General features: G+C 49.1%; 1 protein-coding gene across 2 annotated transcripts in view; it reads right to left on the reverse strand.

Moving 5' to 3' along the window:
- Positions 1–652: 652 nt before the first annotated feature.
- SMO (smoothened, frizzled class receptor) overlaps positions 653–19,329 on the reverse strand; it is a 37,045-nt gene continuing 18,368 nt past the window's right edge. For both annotated transcript variants that reach the window (XM_053258038.1, XM_053258037.1), the window contains 6 exons: positions 18,763–18,855; positions 10,089–10,197; positions 9,244–9,429; positions 8,984–9,132; positions 7,880–8,014; positions 653–6,381 (listed from right to left, as the gene is read on the reverse strand). In XM_053258038.1, the coding sequence (XP_053114013.1) occupies positions 5,723–6,381; positions 7,880–8,014; positions 8,984–9,132; positions 9,244–9,429; positions 10,089–10,197; positions 18,763–18,855 (1,331 nt within the window). In that variant the 3' untranslated portion in view covers positions 653–5,722. The remainder of the gene's footprint in view (positions 6,382–7,879; positions 8,015–8,983; positions 9,133–9,243; positions 9,430–10,088; positions 10,198–18,762; positions 18,856–19,329) is intronic.

Consider the following 19,329-nt stretch of genomic DNA (forward strand, 5'->3'; position numbering starts at 1 on the left):
TGTGGTGTAGTGGTTAGAGCGTTGGACTAAGACCAGGGAGACCCGAGTTCAAATCCCCACTCAGCCATGCCAATCACTGGGTGACTCTGGGCCAGTCACTTCTCTCACAGCTTAAGCTACCTGACTGGGTTGTTGTGAGGAGAAACATAACCGTGTACATCGCTCTGGGCTCCTTGGAGGAAGAGTGTGATATAAATGTAATAGATAAATAAAGTGCCATAGGCAATGGCCGCGGCTCCCAATCTCGGGTCCCCAGCTGCTGTTGGACGACAACTGCCATTACCTCAGCATATTGGGACCAGCATCCCCTGTAACAGGACAGCCCAGATGCTGTTGCAATGGCCTGTGCCTGGGGATGGTGGGCATTGCAGCCCACAACATCTGGGGTTTCCTGTGACCGGGGGCACTGATGGGGACCCACAGCTGGGAGCCCCTAGTCCTGCAGGGGTAGGCAACCTTGGCACGCCAGCTGTTGCTCAACTACAACTTCTAGATCCCAGACATAAGAATCAATTGCAGCTGGGGAGTGTGGGAGTTGCAGCTCAGCAACTGCTGGGAAGCCAAGGTGGCCCTACCCCTGCTCTAGATGGGGAAAGTTCTTGAATGCCCGTTCCCCACCCCTAATGCCGGCACACACGGAAATCAACTGGAGTATAAAACAGGATATATTTATTTGAGAACAGCATATTGAAATTATACTTGTGTGTTCCTTTCCCCCCACCATGCACTTGGGTTACAAAACTGGAACGTGGATTTGTACCATTCCCAGTGGCCCGGCGGGGAGTGAATGGCTTTCTTGCCTGCACCTTCCAGGGCTACCACCAGCAACCCTCAGGCTGCGGCTTCCTTGCAAGAGAAGAGGCGGGGACCAAGGAAGGAAAATGCCTGCGCGGTTAGCGACATTGGTGGAGGATGCTTGCACACCTGCAGGTCGTGGTGCCTTCTTCACCCCAGGGCTTTTCACACTTGGGTCCTCAGCTGCTGTTGGACTCCAAACTCCCATCTTCTCCAACCACTTGAGCCACTGTGGGTAGGGAAGATGGAGGTTGTAGTCCAACAACTGGGGACCCAAGTGTGAAACCGCCCCCCCCCCACTTTCCTCTGGGGTCCACCTGGCTCTCTTCAGCAGGGATCAGGCTACGTCTTTGCTTCATGCAGTACTTGGCACTGACATTAAATCAGGGTTTTCGAATGTGGGGCCCCAGATGTTGGACTACAACTCCCATCATCTCCCCGGTGGGGATGAGGGAAGTTGTGCAGTCTGACATCTGGAGACCCACGTTTGAGACCCCCACATGAAATCATTGTAGCCTACAGCAAGTGACGTATATGCTTCACAGTCTGTCCTGCTCCGAGAGTTAACCAACCAGCCAGAAAGTGTTTGTGCTTTGCTCGGAGACCCTTGCCAGAAAAGCAACTGAGGCTAAGCCGTGCTTTACCCCCCCCCCCCGCCCTTTTGTAAATGTTATTCATCTCTGGGGAGAGACTGCTGTTATGCTAGGCCCCACCCCTTGCCAGAGGGCTCTGTTCCCAGGCCTTGCTGATGAACGAGAATGATTGATTTCAGGCAACTGGGCTCAGCCCATGAAATGGTCTTGCTTTCCACTGGGGGTGTGTGTGTAGCCTGGGGTGGAGGCGGAAATAGCACCACAGCACCATTCATTTCCCCCCCAACCATCTGAGTCTAGATTGTTGGGAAACTGCCTTGGTGCGAATCTGCATTGGAATCGACACTAGAGCTATTCAGACATACCTGTCTTCAGATGTCCCTACACAAGTATGTTTTTGTGTGAATGACCGTACCTGCGTTCATTTTAAAAGTGAAAAGAGTACAGGTCCCCTGAAATGGGGGATACAGGAAGGAAGTGCACACCTGTGTGTGCTACATCACTTGGGCATACCGGTACCTGTCTACACTACACTCAGCTGCTTGTGACAAAAGAGCATGTTAGGCCAGGTTTATCTTCCGCTGAGGCTGCCGATGCTGGTAATCTGGGGGCACTAACATGAAAAGGAAGCACAGGTGAGTTGATCTTGTTCAAACAGATCATTCCTTTCCAAACAGGATGCCATTCAGATTAAGGTATTTTATATTTTTAAAAGCTTCTCACAAGGCCTTGTGGGCATTAATCAGACATAAACTCCTCTAACATTTATTTAGCACTTCTGAGCATTCAAAGTGCTCCAGCCGCACAATCTGAACAATCCTTACTGAGCTCCTGGTTGGCTTGTGGGAGGGAGGCAAGGCTCCGTGGCAGAGCATTTGCTGAGCAGGCAGCAGGAACTAGGTTCAGTCCTTGCCAGGATCTCAAGGTAGGGTGGAGGAAAAAGCTCCTCCCTCAAACAGCTGCTGCCCGTCAGTGAAGACCAGGGCTGCTCAACTTCAGCCCTCCTGCAGATGTTGGCCTACAACTCCCATAATCCCTGGCTACTGTGGCTGGGGATAGTCCAAAAACAACTGGGGTGTGTGTGTCCAAATTGAGCAGGCCTGGTGTAGATGGACCAGTGATCTGACTCAGTGAACATAGGCAGCTGCCTCATGCAGAGTCAGATCATCGGAGCATCTGGGGGGAAACCTTAGGTGGGCTCAGGCAAGTCTCTGTTACGTCCCCTGCTATCCCCTCCATCTGCAGAATGGAGATAATAGTGACCATAAAGGGGCACTGCAATGATCACTCTAAGACGTTGCATACCAAACCAGGGTGTGGAACCCAGATCATATTCCAGAGCTGCTTATCTGCTTTCCTGTTCCTTCCACTCACCTCTGGCTTTTTGCAATCACTTCATTTTTCTGTCACTTAGAGCTGTTGCTCTTGCTGCATTGTTGGTGTGTTTTATTTCTTGTTATTAACTTCCTGTAAGCTGCCTCGTGCATATATTTAAGTGGAAAAGCCAGTTATCAATCTTTACATATTCAGACCTCACTCTAAGCCATGGCATGCAAACCTTCTTCAGACCCTGGTTTCTGATTCTAGTTTGGCAGCTGACTGCAAGCCACTGTTCGTCGATTCAGACAGCCCACAAAATGATGGTGTTTGTTGAAATGTCTGAATTGAGCTCAAGTGCCCCAACTCCTATGAATACAAAAGTGATATGCAAATGCAAAGGAGGAAGTATTCTAGGAGTTTATTTCCAATTACTGCATAGAAAAAGCCCTGTAGACCGCTTTTGTTAACTGCTTAATGCAATATATATTTTGACACTGTGGGGAGTCCTTATTTGGAGCTTCCTTCTAATAAGTATGAACTGTAGGCTTCAATCGGTCTCTCTCTCTCTCTCCCCCCCACCCCGCCACTTTCTGTAGTTGAATCCCTCTCCAAAACAGAACTTTAGAACAGGATTGGCCAACCCAATCCAGCTCCAAATAAGGAGAGCTAGTCTTGTGGTAGCAACCATGACTTGTCCCCTTAGCTAAGCAGGGTCCACCCTGGTTGCATTTGAATGGGAGACTTGATGTGTGAGCACTGGAAGAGATTCCCCTCAGGGGATGATGGAGCCGCTCTGGGAAGAGCAGAAGGTTCCAAGTTCCCTCCCTAGCAGCGTCTCCAAGATGGGGCCAAGAGAGATTCCTGCCTGCAACCTTGGGGGAGCCGCTGCCAGTCTGTGTAGGCAATACTGAGCTAGATAGACCAATGGTCTGACTCAGTATATAGCAGCGCCCTATGTTCCTAACCCGAGTCTCTCCAGCTGTTATTAAACTGCAACTCTCATCATCCACAGTTGTAATAAATTGTAGCCAGTGATGACGGGAGTTGTAGTCCAACAACAGCTGGAGAGACTCAGGTTGGCCACTTCTGCCCTAGGTTTTTTGGAAATTAGGAAAAGGAATGATTTTACAAACTGGAAGATCAGAGGGAGCACTATTCCACAGAACTGTTGGCAGAATCTTCGCCTTTAAAATTAGTTTCCCTATGAGAAGTGGGTAAAGGCAAAGCTTTGACACTCTTAAAAAATTCTGTGCATTATACATAGATATGTTAAAGAGCAACACATAAAAAAGAACAAATTAAACCCCAAAGCAACAGAGAGACTTCAGCATGAAGAGCAGAGCAGCCGCTGCCCATGGGGCACGAACACCGTCCTATTAATAGTACGGTTGCTTTTTTCCATCTGGGCACGACCGTGTGCAACTGAAGAGGGTCTACAATAGAGAGGATTAACAGGAAAGACTACAATTCTCAACAGGCTATGTCCTAAGATCAAGGCAGAGCGCCTCCTGCTGGCAGGCATAGCCCTCCCGAGGCCCATGGCATTCACCCTAAGAGCCTCACCTGGAAACCTTGCTGCTGGAAATGTTTGCAGAATGGGGTGAATTCCAGAGCACCAGCCCACTTAAACGGACACAAGAAGTTGCCTCAAACTGGCTCAACGAGCTCACTATTCTCTGCTCTGATTGGGAGAGGCAGTGAAGGGCTACTTCCTGTCAGGTGACCTGCAAGCAGCAACAGAGCCCTCAATCCACCTAGCCCAGCACTCTCCGTACTGCGCGGCAGAGGCTTCCCAAGGTCCAAGTCAGAGAGGAGGGCCTTTCCAAGTCCGTTTGCTCAAGATCCTTTTAACGGGAGATGCCCAAGGGTTGAGCCTGGGGGACTGTGCATGCTCTACCACAGAACTATAGCCTCACCCCACGGAGAAGTCTGTCCAAATGGCATTTCAGGCAATTACAGCACATATATAAACCTAAATCGAACTTGGAACTTGCTCCCCTTCTCCAGCACCTTGTCAAATCAACACCTCCCCTCCCCACCACCCCAAATCCTTCTCCACCCTTCCAGTGCCCTCCTGCCTAACTGCTAATTTGCAAAGGGGCAAAACAGAGCCAGAGATCCAAAGCACAGCTGCCGTACATCACGAGGCCGCTCCATCTTCCGGTACTAGAGAGTGTGAATCCCCAACTGCCTTCCTTTGGCCCAGTGGGATAAACTGGTGACACTCCTTCCTTCCAAGTGTCATCCGACTGCACCTTTGCCTCCAGAAGGGGTTCTCTCTCTGCCGGAAAGAGGGCCCCCCACCTGTCCCTGGGTGTCACGCCTCTGCAGAAGCCTACCGCCTTCAAGGAACGGACTCCAAATCTGTTCTGGAGCAGGGACTGCGCTGAGGTGGTAATTTAGCAGGATGACAGAGGTGCCCACAGACTGAGAGATGGTTCTATCAAGAGGAGTAGGGAGAAGATAGACTACCCTCTAACGTCTTGGTTTTTCTCCTACAGAGGTGGCTGCCAGAAAGCCCCCCTTGTCCTCAGTTCCTCAAAGCAATAAATACTTTGCAAGACTCAGGCAGCTTTCTGGGAGGGTGGGGGGAAGAGGAGCTATCCTATCTCTAGGCTTGTCCATGTGTCTAGCACACCACAAAGCAAACCAAGGTCACGCTGGGCTTGTAAGATCGAGCACGGTTCGGTGGGAAGGCGAGCAGCAGGAGCTCAAAAAGTAACCACGGAGCGCTCAAAGGTTGGCCACTTGACCAAGGTACCTGCTTCCAATGAGAGAGAAAGGTTTGTGGCGGGGCTGAAGCCAAGATGGCAATCCTGATGACGCGGCCTCTTCCTTTTTCAAGCAGCATCATACCGGGTCTCCAGATACAGCAGAAGCCGGGGAACGGGGTGGGGTGCGGGGGGACGTTTCCCAAAGCCGAACATCCACTTCACACCCCCACCCCAAGAAAATTCATGGCTGATCTACAACCAAGCCCACCCCGAAAAAGCCCCTCCTAGAAAAGCCCCTCCCTAGAAGTCAGAATCGGCATCTACCAACTCAGCATCCATCAGGTTGGTCCTGGAGTGGATGGGGGGCAACCCCCGTCTCCTTCCTGGAGTCTGCCACCTGGACGGGGTGTTCCCAAGGAACAGGGAGGCAGAGTCTGTGCTGCCGGAGGGAGGCTGGAGGTAGCCACCATGATGAAGAGGCTGCTGCTGCTGCTGCTGCCGCCGCCCAGGGAACAGCCAGGCATGGCTTCTGGGCCCCACCTCGTCCGGAGGGCTGTTCTCAGGGCAAAAGGGGTGGCTGATGAGATTCAGAGCGCTGCTTCGCCTGTACCCAGCAGGGGGCTCCCACGCGCCTCTGGAAGACGGGCCTTCCTGTTGCCAAGCCCCAGGCCTCAGATCCGGGTAGGCCCTAGGAGACAGCACCTCATCCAAAGCCTGGGACTCTCTGGAGCCGGAGACCAGACCCTTGCTGCTCTTGGGGAGCTGAGGAAGGTGTGGGATGGAGCTGAGGCCCTGTGGGGCAAAGTAGTCTGCGTCGTAGACTTCGCCCACTGGCCCCACGGGACACACCTGCTCCTTCTTCTTCCTCCTCTTCTTCTTCTTCCGGCTCAGTTTCTTCTCCAGCCTGGGAGAGATCTCTGCCTCCACCATCCACAAGTTGGCCCTTTCCTCTGGGGGCACTAGGAGAGGGAGGGGAGAGGAAAAGAGACCAGGAAAGTGGGATCACTAGGCACACCAAGAGTCCGCAACCTGGGGTCTCCAGATCTTGATGGACAACTCCCATCATCCACAGTGGCCAAAGGCTGGGGGTGATGGGAGCGACAGTCCTACATCATGGGCAATGTGCCCTCTAACAGGGACTCCCAGATGTTGTTGACTACAACTCCCAGAATCCCCAGCTGCGATGGCTTTTGCTTGGGGATTACGGGAGTTGTAGTCAACAACATCTGGGGATTCCTGTTAGAGGAAATACTGATAATACCCAAGGTTGAGAACCCCAGGATTAAGGGTTAACAAAACTGCCTACAGTACACCCCTGAGGACACACCCCAATGCCCCCAAACCTGTTTTTCGGAAGGAATCCCGAGCTGGGTGAAGATGAAGCCCTGTGACAGGAACAGGCCAGCAATATGGATGCTAGCAGGCAGCCTCTGCCTCTCTCAGCTCCGTGCTCCAAGCCAGACTGACATTCAGTCACCTTCTGTAAGGAGCAGGGCCTTTTCTGTGCTGGCACTAACCCTGTAGAACACCGTCCTTAAGGAAGACTGCAGGGCCCCTCCCTTCACTGCATACCTTCAGACACCTGGCCAGAATTTGGCTTTTTACACAGGAGTTGGAAATGGATTGACTCGGCTGGTACACACGGTCTGAGCTCTGCCACACTTGAATACTTGCTGCCTTTGTTCCTATTGTTGCATTTTATTGTTTTCAGTCGCAGCTCTACCTGACAAATGGCCAGCCTGCAGGCAGCTTAGCTCTCGGACGGGGCGGGAGAGAGAGAGGAGCAACCCGAGCTGCCAGGAAGCAGAGGCGGCTGCACCTCCTTTGCGCCCCCGACTCATCCTGGCTCGTTAGGATGAGCCACTGCTTTATTTTAAGAGGTCTCTTATCTTACAAGCCACTTCAAATTACTTGTAAGAGCGGCAGGGTTTGCAATTTTAAAATAAAATAAATTAAATGGGCTGATATTTCCTTTGCCAAGTTTGTGCCACGGCAGGCTAGACGAACCCACCCTTGACTATATCCTCCAAATGGGATCTCTTCAGGCACTCAGGACTGACGGCAGACAGATGTTTTCTGGAGCCGGGCAGGCAGAAGGCCGGCAAGCAGGAGAGGCACGGGGCCTCTTTTAGCATTGGGCTGCCCAGACTGAAGAAGTCAGAAGGCCGGAAGGTCTTTCTACTTTCTGATCATGCTGGACCGGCCCAGCTGTATCACCCCACTGGTCAGGCCAGGAGGATTATGGGCTGCTTCTCTGAGTCTCCTGGCTGGAACTCTTGGCCATTCACCCCTCCAGTCAGCAGCTCTGGTGAGGCAGTACCTGGCCCAAAGGGCTCCCGGTTCAGACCCTACAGTGCCCGACAGAACCTCAAAACAAGGAACCGTAGTAGAAGTTTTAATGCTTCAAGGCCAACCCTCGCCCCTCGTGACTGAACACCGCCGCAGAACAAGCATTACCGGGCGTCGCCACAGGGGTGACAGAGACATCCTGAGGCAAGATGGCTCCTCTTCTGGCCACCATTTTGGTTATGTGTTGAGCCCAGGCTGAAGAGACGTCTGCTGAGGGCTCATTGATATCGAAAGCCAAACCAGCTGCGAGGAAGGGGAGAGAGACAGATTTAGGGTGGCTCTTCGTTCAAATGGCTTTTAAAGGAGGATGAAAAGAGCTAAGATATGTTTTTCAGGAGCAGCACCGTAGTACTGGAACACTCTTCCGAAAGAGGGCTGTCAGTCATAGGAATGTAGGAAGCTGCCTTCTACCGAGTCAGACCACGGGTCCATCTAGCTCAGTATTGTCTACACAGATTGGCAGCGGCTTCTCCAAGGTTGTAGGCAGGAATCTCTCTCAGCCCTATCTTGGAGATGCTGCCAGGGAGAGAACTTGGAACCTTCTGCTCTTCCCAGAGCAGCCCCATCCCCTCAGGGGAATATCTCCCAGTGCTCACACATGTAGTCTCCCATTCAAATGCAACCAGGGTGGACCCAGCTTAGCAAAGGGGACAATTCCTGCTCGCTACCACCAGACCAGCTCTCCTCCTCAGCCTGGCCCACATTAAGCAGGCCCTAGAGTTATGCCCCTGCTAACTTGGCAAAGAGGCACCTTTTAACATGGTGATTCTCTTTTATTTAGCAGGGGGAGAGTAACTGGCCCTCTCCACCCCCAGCACAGGACCTCCAGTGACTGTTGCTGGTGTCTATCTTGTGTTTCTTTTTAGACTGTGAGCCCTTTGGGGACAGGGAGCCATCTTATTTGCTTGTTATTTCTCTGTGTAAACTGCCCTGAGCCATTTTTGGAAGGGCAGTATAGAAATCAAATAAATAAATAAATTAAAATAAATAAATAAAGCACTGTTCTTCACTGCACAGACCGGCAGCTCCTGGCTTGTTTCTCCCCAACCCTCCTGACATCTCAAGTCCACAAGCGCTCTCTCGCTCTCTCTCTCGGGCTCCCTAACTCCGTCTTGCTCTGCTCCTCCTGCTCCTGCGCTCTCTGTGTCCACATCCTGTCTCTTGCGTCATGCACACACTCAGCACCTGGCTTCCCATTTCTCCAGGACTTACCAACAGGACCCTCGTGCGAGACGGTGCGCATGCTGAAGGAGAGCTCCTGGTGGGGGTCGTGCTGCAGCTCCTTCCTCTTGGAGAAGGCCTTGGCGATCATCTTGCTCTTTTTAATCCTCTTGGGCTCGTTGCTGCTCTGGCCGGTCAGCCTAAGGGAGAGGAGAGGCACCAGTGGAGTGCTAGATCACTCAGCCAGGCCCCACCTGGAGAACAGGGACCCCCACCCAGGAACCCACAGCAGACAATCTGGCTCCTCCTACCTGCACCAGGTGCGCTTCCAGATGAGGAGGGTGGCTTTGGTCCATACCCAGGTGCTCATAGCAATGCCCGTCCCAAACATGGCAAAGAGGTTGATCTTCTCTACCAGCAGGCTGGGCCGGTTCTTGATCTCACACTCTGGAATTGGCTTATTGGTCTGTGTAGCAATTGTCACGTTGGCTTCACACCTGCCGTGGATAAAAGCAGATCTGAAATGCATTCTGGGGAGTGCATTCTCAAACATGTAAAAATGAACTAGGCTTTTTTCTTCAGAACTATTGTTTTTCCTCATCTGCAAACGTTTGCAGATTTAATTAAGGCCATCAATTACAAGAGGGGCTTTTTCTGCAGTTGTGCCTAAGCCATGGGTTCTCAAATGTGCGTTACACATGTGCTTAAACAACTCCCATTAGAGCAGAAGGGACTTAAAAGTGGTGCTGAACCCTAGCTGGACTGTACCCTCTAAGTTTCCAGCGATATTACAATTTCAACGCTGATATTTTAACAAGAAGCCTTTATTCTCAGGAGTCAAAAATACTGCTATCCGAAAAATGCTTGTGTACAAAAAGGTACTACTTGGAACCTGAAAGCAAAGCACACCATATTCTTGGGAATTCCCAATGCTGTAATGTTTTTGAACCTATCTCCCAGATGAGGAACTGAGTTTTAGTGTAATTCGGTTGCAGGATCTGGATTTCTTGGTGCAGAATTCAGTGAGGTAGGGTCTTTGGCACAGTACACTTTCCCCTCTAAACAACAGATCAATCAGCAATGAGCCAACATGTCAAGCAAGTTGGCGATGCTGCCTAAAGCAGAGAGAAAGGGGATGGAAACACGCCCTACTTACAGCACGTATTCCCGGAAGCTCCTCTCCCATTCCGCTTGGTTGAAGAAGTCATAAAAGTGACAGCCGAAAGTGATGAACACAAACCCAAAGGCCAGGAATCCAAAAATCCCTGTAAAGGATGGGCAAGAAAGGTATCAAGTACAGGCAAGAAATAACTACCTTTTGTTATTATTGGCCGATATCCAGACTAACGTTACACACACTGAAAAAAGGTTCAAGCGCCTGAAGATGAAGTGATCATTTCACCTAGATGAAGACTTAACCTGGAAGGATCCATCTTGGGTAGCCCAAGCCACGAAGTGACCATTCTGAGCCATGATTTGCTTTTTAACCACGTTAGCAGTTTGATGGAGCGAGACCACATGCTGCTTTTTGGATAAGCCAACACTGAGACATGGAAAACAACAGATTTTAAAACTGTAACCAGTGGAAGGACCTTGATTGTCTCGTTGCTGCTTGATACATTGCTTGTATAAATCTGAGCTTGCTTGTGTACCCGCAATGGAAAATTTGAGAACAAAAAAGATATATTTGAAAATACCCCGAGTCGTCATTACTCAATACAGAACTTATTTTATTAATTAATATGGATATTGCTGGGTTAGGAAGAGACTGCAGCCAATGGAAGGCCTGAAAGGTTGGGGTAATTTGGCGGAGGTATAAAGGCTGGAGGCCTGATACGTTGAGAGTGATTCTTTTCAGGGCCTTTGGGCTTTTGTTTGTTTCTTTTTTTAAACTAATAGTTTTTCAGGATGAAAGGAAGCTTCTTTGAGAGGCGCTCTCTCCACCTTTCCTTGTTTTCCCCTTTTCAGACAAACCTTTATTTTTGCGGTAGAGTGCCTCTAACTCCCGAGACTTCAAGAGATTCTTCAGCTTGAAGACTGGTAGATATCAAATTTTGTTTCTTTGTATTTTGACTGTGAATTTTCTTTAATACTTTCTATTGCTGGAAACGAGTAGAGTTTTCCATGACTTAAGCAGGAGAGAAGGAGTCTGACTGAACTGCATCGTCGTATGAAGCTTATTGTGTTGCACTGAAAGCGTTTCTCTGTTGCTTTTCTATTCCTTTAATTTCTCCTTATTTTCTCTGTAGAACACTTAATGCCTGAATAAACCCCTTTAATTCATTTCAGGAAAACCAAAGAGTCAGTATTCTGTGGGTTAGGGTGTGTTTTCCCCCAGCCACATGTTCTCCCATCTGTTAGCCCACTGGGGCAAATAAAGGAAGTGATTTCCAGCACACAATGGGAGGGGAGTGATTTTCGGCAGCCCACCATGCCTCCAGAAAACATGCCTGTCAGGGACATATTTTCAGGAGGCACAGCAGGCTGCAAAGAGAAGTAGGAGACTGGTGAAAGCCTCCTTTCCTCCACTGCGCATGCAAAACCTTTTCCAGGGTGCACCACATTTGCCTGGAGCCAGCTAGAACATATAACATACCATATCGTATGGCACCCCGCAATGGAGTATAACTCACACCCAAGTATTCCCCACAGAAAGCCACCAGTTCTGAAAAGAAACACCTGTGTAAAACCCGCAGGGTACCTGTCGGGGAGCTGGCCTCATTTGCCCTTTGAATGGAACTCACCGCCACTCCCAAGGCCTGGGGATGTCTTGGGGATGCAGCTGGGGGATTCAAGGCAAGATGGGAGGCTCTCCGTGCACCCCACACCTCGCTGGGATTTGAAGGTAATATATTGAATTTAAGAGGTGGTGTGGGGAATGACTGCTGGAGCAGAAAATTTTCTATCGATACCATGCACCCACTTAGACCCCTATATCCCCTTTCGTCAGATGCAAAAAAACTGTATACCTCACAGGGCTATTATGAAAACGGTGTATTGGGGAGCTGCCGGCTACAACAGGTCTGCTGTGCCCTACCCAGCCCTTCATCACAAAGGCCAGGCTAGGTCTCCTAGCAGGTCTCTGGCCTTCTAGCCCAGAGTTGCCGATGCAGCAACTCTCCTCTGTCTCAGGCAGAGAACGGTCGTTCCGAAAACCACGACTGGAGATGCCACCAGAAACTGAACCTGGGACTCCCCACTTGCAAAGCAGGTGCTCTTTCCACTGCACTGTGGGACCTTCTATTTTCCCCACAGCTCATGGTGATGGAGGGCACCGAAACCCTGGCAGCGTCTTCCCAGACATGATGCCACTGACCAAAGGCAACTTTGGTGGCTTACCTCTGACTCTGGTTCCTCTGGTGGTCATCTGTCCATTCACAACGATGGGCTCCAGCTGGAGAAGGAAGGCCTAATCGGGAGTTTGCAAGCTTCCTCTTTCCTCTCTCATGATGATTAGTTCCTCTCCTCCAACATCTATGAGGTCGTGTGGCAAACCCTTACCTCCTTGGTTTAGGAATCCATCACTAAGACACAAAGCTCTGCACCGGGGAGGATGGGAGTGTCTGTGAATGGACAGATGACCACCAGAAGAACCAGAGTTACAGGTAAGCAACCGAAGTTCTTCTGGGTGGTCTCTGTCCATCCCATAGATGGGCACATCGCAAGCTTTCATCAGTAGAGTCTGGGCAGCAGAGCAGTGTTCCTTCCATCAGGGATTCCCAGATGTTGACTACAACTCCCAGAATCTCCAGCTGCAATGGCTTTTGCTTGGGGATTATGGGAGTTATTGTCAACAGCATCTGGGAATCCCTGTTAGAGGGAACACTGCAGCAGAGATACTCAAGGTAATGTCAGGTGAGGGACTCCGGAATTAGGAAAAGATGGACTGCAAATCCGTGCGTCCGAAGGCAGCCTTGCTCCTAGCCCGAACATCCAAATTGTAATATTTAACAAAGGAGATAGAAGCAGTCTATGTAGTGGCTCAGCAGATGAAGTCCAAGGGCAATCCTCTATCAAAAGGTACCTGTAGAGGTAGCTTTACTGATTTATATATGCTTTTACAGTAGCATTGTCCATCATAACCGGTGAGATGTGGGAGAGGTCAGTCCGAGAGGTCCACCGGAGGAGGGATTGGTGAACCCTGAAGGGGACGCATAGAATCTTGTGCTGAGAGTCCCGTTGGGGGTTGAAGACATCTAAGAACCAATGCTGAAGTGCGTGCATGAATAGCCGAGCAAGAAGCAGGGTGGCAATGGTTGAAGCCATGAGGCCCAACATTTGATGGATGTCCCTTGCCAAGTGCAAAGGACTTTATCGGATGGAGGTAGAAAAATCCTTTACATGCACTACCTGCTCTGGTGGAAAGTAAATGGCTGCCTGATTAGAGTTTTAAATTGTCCCTAGAAACTTGATGACACGTGTCGGTTGCAACTGAGACTTCTTGTAGTTGAGTCAGAAGCGCCTGAGTAAATATGGAATAAGACGCTTGCACAGGGTAGCGTGGGACTGCACCATCAAGAGCCAATGGTCCAAAATGAAGAATATTTGGACACAGAGTTCTTGCAGGTGTCCAGTTACTACCACCATGCAATTTGTGTAGAACTTGGGGCTGAAGACAAGCCATACGGCATGGCTCGGAACTGGAACTTTTGAGAGTCTATCTGAAAACGTAGGTATTTCCTATGTTGTGGGGTGATTGTAATGTGGTAGTATGCATCCTCTGAATCTATGGAGGCGAACCACATTCCCTGTACAAGCAAGGGCAGGATCTTGAATACAGTGAACATGCAAAATCTCTTGTAGGTGATGAATATGTTCATATCTCTTAGGTCCATGATGGGACATAGGTCGCTGTCCGTCTTTGGGTTTGCGAAGTAGGAGGGGAAAGAAACCATCCATTAGATGCGAAGGTATCGGTTCTATAGCACCTTTGTTTAACAGAGCGTGAACCTTGTCCCAAAGCACCTTTGTCATAAGAACAGCCCTGCTGGATCAGACCCAAGGTCCATCTAGTTGAGCATCCTGTTTCACACAGTGGCCCACCAGATGCCTCTGAGGAGCCCACAGGCAGGAGTTGAGGGCGTGCCCTCTCTCCTGCTGTTATCCCCCCTGCAACTGGCATCCTGCCTTTGAGGCTGGAGGTGGCCTATAGCCCTCTGACTAGTAGCCGTTGATAGACCTCTCCTCCATGAGGTTATCCAAACCCCTCTTAAAGCCATCCAAGTTGTTGGCTGTCACCACATCTTGGGGCAGAGAATTCCACAAGTTGATTGTGCATTGTGTGGAAAAGTACCTCCATTTGTCGGCAGTAGTACGCCACTTCTCTTTCATTGTATCATCTATCTTAGGCCCAAAGAGAGCCTACCCATCGAAGTGCAAATCCTCAATCTGCGTTCTTGCTTCCAGGGCAAGGCCAGCGGAGCAGAGCCATGAGTGCATCTACAAGGCTACGGAGCTTGCCATGGACCTGGCAGCAGAATCGTGACATGTCTAGAGCTATGGAAAAGCAACTTACTAAGGTGGAAGGCTTTGCATTGCAAGGTGAGAGAGGCCTCCTTTTGATCTGGAGGAAGGGAGTCTAAAACTGGTGAGAGGAGTTCCCAAAGGAGGTGGTTATATCTGGACATGCAGGCTTGGTAATTTGCTATCTTTAGTAACAAGGGGGAAGTAGAGTAAAAGCGCCTACCAATGGAGTCAAGTTTCCTGCCTTCCCTGTCAACTGGAGTAGAAAGAATGTGGTTGCGGGACTTGGCTTGTGTGGCTTTGACAACGATAGAGTTTTGGTGCAGGATGTCTCTGAAGAAAAGGGCAGTCTTCCAACTACACCCGATACATTTTTTCAATTATCTTTGAGGTTGGAGTAATGGAAGATGGTTTCTCCCAGCAAGAGTGGGTAATTTCCAGCAGTGCTGCATTCCTGGGTAGAGCGACAGACAACTGAGGGTCAGCATCAATGAGATCAAAAATCGGGTTGGAAGAAATGTTATACAGTGGTCCCTCGACTTACGAACTACTCGACATAAGTATTTTTCGAGTTACAAACAGCAGTTTTAGATCCGGTTTTAGATGCGGTTTTTTCGACTTACAAATTTTTAGATGGGGTTTCCTCGACTTACGAATTTTACATGCGGTTTCCTTGACGTGCCTGCCTGTTTACTGCCTGTTTATTCTTGAAAAGAAATGTTCCTGTGCAGTTTGCAAGCCTTACTGGGGGTCTGGGTCTTTTTTCTAGGCTCCGGAACGCATTAATCCGTTCCCAATGCATTCCTATGGGAAACCGCTTTTCGACTTACGAACTTTTCGACTTACAAATGTGCATTCGGAACGGATTAATTTCGTAAGTAGAGGGACCACTGTATTTCTTCCAGACAATACCAATAATAAATACAATGTCAATTTTTGCACAATGGCATAAAAATGTAAAGAATTTTGTCTGGCAAGGAAAAAACCAAGAATAAATTTTTAAAATCTAACGGATGATAGGAAGAGACGAGGGTTTGCACTACCAAATTTTAAGTTATATTTTGAAGTAATATGTCTAAGCTGGATGAAAGAATGGATTACATTAAAAAACCCAAGATTGTTGGATTTGGAAGGATTCGATATAAGATATGGTTGGCATGCATATCTATTTTATGATAAGGTAAAAGTAAATAAAGATTTCTTAAATCATTACATTAGAAAAAGTCTATATATGGTATGGATGAATAACAAACTTGTGTTAGAACCAAAAATCCCACTATGGGTATCTCCACTGGAAGTTATATCTAGAAAACAGAAAAATATGCAACAGACATGGCCCACGTATCAACAACTGCTTGTTCTTCAAGGCACAAAATACGAACTCAAAAAGCTAGATCTTATGCAGGACTGGAATATCTCTTGGTTTCAGTACCATCAGATCAGTACCTTAGTCAAGCAAGATTGTAAAAAAGGTTTTAACCAATCAGTCAGAATTTGAACAACAGTTGTGTGATAAGGAAGGAAAACTAGTCTCTAGGATGTATGGTCTGTTAATATTGGAAGATACAAGAACGGAAGTAGTGAAAACTTCTATGGTAAAATGGGCTCAGGACTTTGGTTATAATATTGACTTGGAGAAATGGGGAAAGCTATGGATAAAAGACATGAAATATACTGCCTGTTCTAGTTTAAAGGAAAATAATCGCAAGATGATGTACAGATGGCACTTAACTCCCAAGAAGTTGGCCTTAACCTACAAGAACATGTCAAATAAATGTTGGAAGTATAAAAAAAGAGGAGGGTTCCTATATACATTTATGGTGGACGTAAAAAGTCTAAAGGCTATTGGGATTTAATTTATAATGAGCTCAAAAAAGTGTTTAAAATGACTTTTCCCAAGAGCCCAGAAACAATACTATTAGGTATTCACAACAATGCGTTGCCGAGGAAATACTGGATCCTCTTTATGTATCTGACAGCAGCAGCAAGACTGACATTTGCTCACAAATGGAAAGACAGTCATTGCCCGAATAAAGAGGATTGGATACTTAAAGTATTAGAATTGGCAAAATTAACAGCATTATTAAGAAATAAACTTGAAGTATTTAAAAGGGATTGGGACCGTCTTCTTGTTTATCTAAAAAAGACATTATAAAATGGATTTTTATCAGGCCTTCGAGGGGTAATAACAAACGTTTAAAAAATGTCCCAGAGTTTATTTCTGTATGATTTATCGGGGAGAGAATGATGAAACTAAAGGCAAAACCTGGGTATTGTTACTGACACTTGTTTCGCTGATGAGACGGAAGTCCTTATGTGCTCTCTCTCCTTTTTCTGTTTGTTTGTTTGATTTGTGCTTTTCTTTTTGTGTTGTGGAAAAACTAAATAAAAAATATTTTTTAAAAATCGGGTTGGAGGAAGGCTTGACTCGGCCTTGTAGTTGGTGATATAAGGGCAATATAAGCCATTTTAGACACTGGTTCAGTAAAAGAGTGCAGAGCTTCTGAGGGCGATGCAGGTTTAGGTTTTGGGTCCTCAAGCCTTCCCACGAGTCCAATTCTGAGTCAGAGGACTGAAGAGTCTGTTCGGGTGGGATGGTCCACAACTTCTAGAGACACAGGAGGTTGTTGGCTTCCGGGCGGTTTGACAGCAGCATTAGAGCACAAGGAGGCTGTGACAGGCGGTGGTGCAGTGTGGAGTGAAAGGCTGGTGGTGGCATAAAGTTGGGGGCAACCCTGGGCCCGCCTTCCTGGCCTGGGCGCGGAGGAGATCGGGTGGTGGCTGGAGGGTGAAGCTGCAGAGCAGCGACGGCATGGAGAGCGTGATCTTGAGCGCGGCCTGGGAAGGCAGGCTCTGTCATAAGGAAAGGGCCAATCGGAGGAATGGCGGTGGTGGTGGTGTCTGCCCAAATCATAAGGACCATAACAGAAGCGCCACTGATGCCCAAAGGAGCAGGCAGACTCTCCAGGGAGCAGGATGATTGTGAGCAAGTGTCTGCATAAGGCGCGTAGTCTCTTCAAACTCAAGGAGGGGTTGAATGATAATGCTCCCAAGAGGGAGAGCACCGGTATCGGCCGTGGGCGAGGGAAGGGGGGTGGTCTTCCCCTCCAGAAAGAGCAGGGTCCCTCTGGAGGGCAAGGCCACGGAAGCTGCGTCAGAGCAGGAGGAGACAGCTCGACCCAGTGACGGGCTGTCCAAGGCATGGGGAAAGTAGCCACGGAGTCCCTTGCGCCCTAGGCAAGTACTAGTACCGAGAAGCAGGTGGTGCTTGGCATCGTCAGGGTGCAATCTGTTTTGTGCGTTTCCTTGGCCGAGGCGAGAGGCACTCAGGTTTCTGCAGGAGGGATGGGGCAGCGCCAGCCACCACAGTGCTGGGTGTCGAGGAAGGAACTGGCACCTTCTTTTTCTTTTGCGGCTCTTCGTGTGCAGAGCTCCTTTGGGACCGGCATTATCGTCTGAAGCATGGGTGGCAAATGCCCCCGCCGGGACTTTGCCCACAAAACCCCCGCCTCCCAAATCTAAACGTTTCCAAAGAGTGTTCAGCGCCTGAGGAGGCCTTGTCATCAGCGTGAAGCGAGGCTGTCTCCCGCAGAATAGCTGGCAGTCTAGCAACTCTGTTCCGGTGAACTTGCCTGGCAAAGTTCCGACAATGTACACGGGACTGAACAATGTGCGTTTCACCAAGGCAGAGCAAACAAAGATGGCGGCCGTCAGAAGAGGGGAAATGTTACTTTACAGCTGGAACAGCATTTAAATGTGGCCTTTGCGGCAGCAGATTCAGAAGGTGGCCTCCCCAGAGGGAGGAAGGGCTGAGGAAAAACACAAAAAGAGAAAGGTAGAGAAGAAAAAGTGATAGAGGGAGGAGAGAGATAAATATAAAAGAGAATCTGAGAGGAAGAGAACGCCTGCTTTCTTTTCTTTTGAAAACAGGGCACAGAATGAAGAACTCTCTGACTAGCCTGAGGTGTTTGTTTTTTTAAACATTTATATCCTGCTCTTCCTCCAAGGAGCCCAGAACGGAGTACTACATACTTAAGTTTCTCCTCACAACCACCCTGTGATGTAGGTTAGGAGGTTAGGCTAAGAGAGAAGTGACTGGCCCAGAGTCACCCAGCAAGTCTCATGGCTGAATGAGGATTTGAACCCGGGACCCCCGGCCCCAGTCCAGCACTCTAACCACTATACCACGGACAATGAGAAACGAAGAAGGCAAGGGTTTGCCACACAACCTCACAGGTATTGGAGGAGAGGAGCCACCAATCAGGAGAGAGAAAAGAAGGAGCCTGCAAACTCCCGATTAGGCCTTGGCTCTCCAGCGGACGCCCATCTGTGTGAGGGGCAGAGACCACCCAGAAGGACTCACTCACCCAGGCGAAGCATTGTCTCGTTGATTTTGCTGGCAGCCTTCTCGCTCAGCAGACCAGGGTGGTTGCTTTTGATCGAAAACAGGGTCATCACACCTGGAAGGAACCCACAAAAGTTCTGTGATATGTCTGGTACCTTAACGGGACCACCAGCGTGGCCCAGGATGAGTGGCTGCAGCAAAAGCCCTGGAATTCCCTTCCAGAGAGCTCGGAGTGCAAAAGGCAAGCAGAACACCCTTTGTCAGCTTCTGATTTGAAAGACGCAAAAACAAGCCCACCGTGATTATAGGCCTCATGGAACCACAGCCCTGTAATACACTGGACCTTACGCTTAAAGAATAAGGAACATAGGAAGCTGCCTTATACTGAGTCAGACCCTTGGTCCATCTAGCTAAGAATTGGCTACATTGACTGGCAGCGGCTTCTCCAAGGTTGCAGGTGGGAGTCTCTCCCAGTCTTAGCTGGAGATGCCTAGGACAAGTTGGGATCTTTTGCATGCAAGCAGGCAGGTGCTCTTCTACTGAGCCATCCCCTAAGGGGAGTATCTTGTAGTGCTCACACATGTAGTCT

Source organism: Hemicordylus capensis, chromosome 5 (genome assembly GCF_027244095.1).
Source record: "Hemicordylus capensis ecotype Gifberg chromosome 5, rHemCap1.1.pri, whole genome shotgun sequence".
Classification (NCBI taxonomy): Eukaryota; Metazoa; Chordata; class Lepidosauria; order Squamata; family Cordylidae; genus Hemicordylus; species Hemicordylus capensis.